This window comes from Octopus bimaculoides, chromosome 9 (assembly GCF_001194135.2).
Source record: "Octopus bimaculoides isolate UCB-OBI-ISO-001 chromosome 9, ASM119413v2, whole genome shotgun sequence".
Lineage (NCBI taxonomy): Eukaryota > Metazoa > Mollusca > Cephalopoda > Octopoda > Octopodidae > Octopus > Octopus bimaculoides.
Window position 1 is genome coordinate 10355888 of NC_068989.1, and position 2381 is coordinate 10358268.

General features: G+C 31.5%; 1 protein-coding gene across 5 annotated transcripts in view; it reads right to left on the minus strand.

Annotated features, from left to right (window-relative positions):
* Positions 1-2381, minus strand: part of LOC106871661 (mitogen-activated protein kinase kinase kinase kinase 4-like) — a 277960-nt gene that overhangs the window by 268629 nt on the left and 6950 nt on the right. For all 5 annotated transcript variants that reach the window (XM_052970406.1, XM_052970404.1, XM_052970405.1 and 2 more), the window contains exon 2: positions 503-568. In XM_052970406.1, the coding sequence (XP_052826366.1) occupies positions 503-568 (66 nt within the window). The remainder of the gene's footprint in view (positions 1-502; positions 569-2381) is intronic.

The following is a 2381-nucleotide window of genomic DNA, read 5'->3' on the forward strand; positions in this document are numbered from 1 at the left end:
ATATATATATATATATATATATATATATATATATATATGATACGTATATACATGACATATACATACATTTATATATATATAATATACACACACATACATACAGGTGTGTATGTTCATATATTCACACACCTCACCAAAAACATACACTATAACCAGCCCCTTTTGGATTATAATCCGAGTTGATAAGGAGCAATATATACATAATCTTTTATGGAAGTCAATAGACACTTTGGTTCAAAAACCTTACTATTGTTTCTAGTTTCATCCCCACCCACAAAAAACACTGCTTAAGTTGGTAAAAAATATCTTAATTATAAAATATATCCACATACCAATGAAGGGAATGGCTAAATACGTAGAGAGTATAATACATTCACGATTTTGGTGAATGAGTTCTATGAAATATTTTAATTTTAGAAGCCAAAAAAAAAAAGAAGTTTAGACATTACTGTCCCATAATTAATTGTTGTTATTTGTCTATTTTGGATTTATTTCTCTTTACCTTATAAACTTGGCCATAGGTACCATTTCCTACTACTTCTATCAGATCGAATATTCCAGCTGGATCCTGAAAATTAAATCAAGAAATTATTTTAAAACATCACAAAAAATTATAGGAACTGTTAAAATATGTAAGTTATGTGCGTGTGTATATGTGTGTGTGTATATGGAAAATGTGCAAATATTAATAAGCATTTACTGCATAATACAGTCATATTTATTTATTAGTTATGATATGAAAGGCTTTACTATATATATATATATATATATATATATGTATGTATATATAAACAACTGGGATGTGATGAAGAAGTGTATGTAGAAATAGAAGCGATAATTCCATGCTAATAACATGTAATAACATCATTTCTGAAAGATGCCGAGGTGGGGAGATGGACTACTTCAAATACAGCTTCGAAAATGTTATACCAAACAAAGTAGTTGCTGTTAAACCCTAGGTAGACTCTTATCCGGCAGAATTGTGCTCAAAAGCATTCCAGTTGTGACCATCTTGTCTTCTTAGAGGGTTTGCTAATTAGACAAAGTGCCCTTTTGCTATGGGAGGGTCTGAATTTGTGAAAAGATTTAATTTGACTGCTATTTTTAACCGGTCGATCGACCACATACCGACTGATTCTGCCTGTGGTTTATAATATCTAAGCCGTTTATTTCTATGGTACAGACTAAAAATAAAAATAATAGACCCTTGTCGCAACACTCTGCTCCCAAATAGATAAAGAATCGGGAACGTGGTTTACATCTGGACAGAACAGGGGAAAAATCAGGGATAAACCTAATCTGATTAAAAATATTTACAGCTCCCTAAATTATTAGTATTTTAAATATTACTGTATTTGTGTGTAGTTTTAGGGTTGGTAGTAGCGGTTGCTGAATGTGGATGGAATCAAACATGCAAATAGATATATATATGTATGTGTTGATAGATAGATAGATAGATAATGTATGTATATGTTTATATATATACACAGCCGTATATGTGCATGTATTTATATATGCATACAATTTATACTATTTTATATGTATATAGACATAATTATATATTACAATTATACACATGTATTACAATTATATATATATAGATATGTGTATATATGAATATATATACGTGTGTGTGTACGCAAATGTGTGTGTGCGTGTTGTTTGTACACCTATCAATAAGACACAACAAATTAATTGTGTGTGCGTGCGTTCTATTTAAATTAATTCGGTTCTTAAGAAAAAACCATAAACAAAGAACTTTGTGTGAGGATACGGGGAGTGAAGTAAATGGGATTCAAGCCATAGAAATTGGTAATTAAAAAAAAAAAAAACTATTTGTCTGTTTATGGATGACATGGTGTCGTTTGCTGTGATGCTAGGTTGCTGTTTTGTTGTACGAGACAGAAGACAAAACCGTATGTGATGATTATGATAATGATGATGATGAGGATGGAAATGATGAGGGTGGTGGATATGGTTGTGGTGTGACTGCCATGAGATAGGCAGAAAGAGAAGGAGACAGACAAAGATAGCGATTGAGAGAGAGGGTAAGAGAAAGACGAAACCGACATAGGGGTGGGTGAGAAATAATGAAGACAGAAAGAACTAATGATGGAATAGATAAGACAGCAGACAGAAAAAAAAAAAGAGTGCCTGAGTACTGTTTGTGCTGTACGTGATGGATGTTTTGTGTGTTTGTTCGTGTTATTTATATAGATTCCAAGTCAGTCCCGATTCAATAGACATGAGCAAATACATTCTAGTTGTAACCGCCCTGTCTTTTATTCAGATATATTGTATCCTAAAGACTGCATTACCTTAGCAGGTTGAATGACTGGTGATCATATATATATATATATATATATATATATATATATATA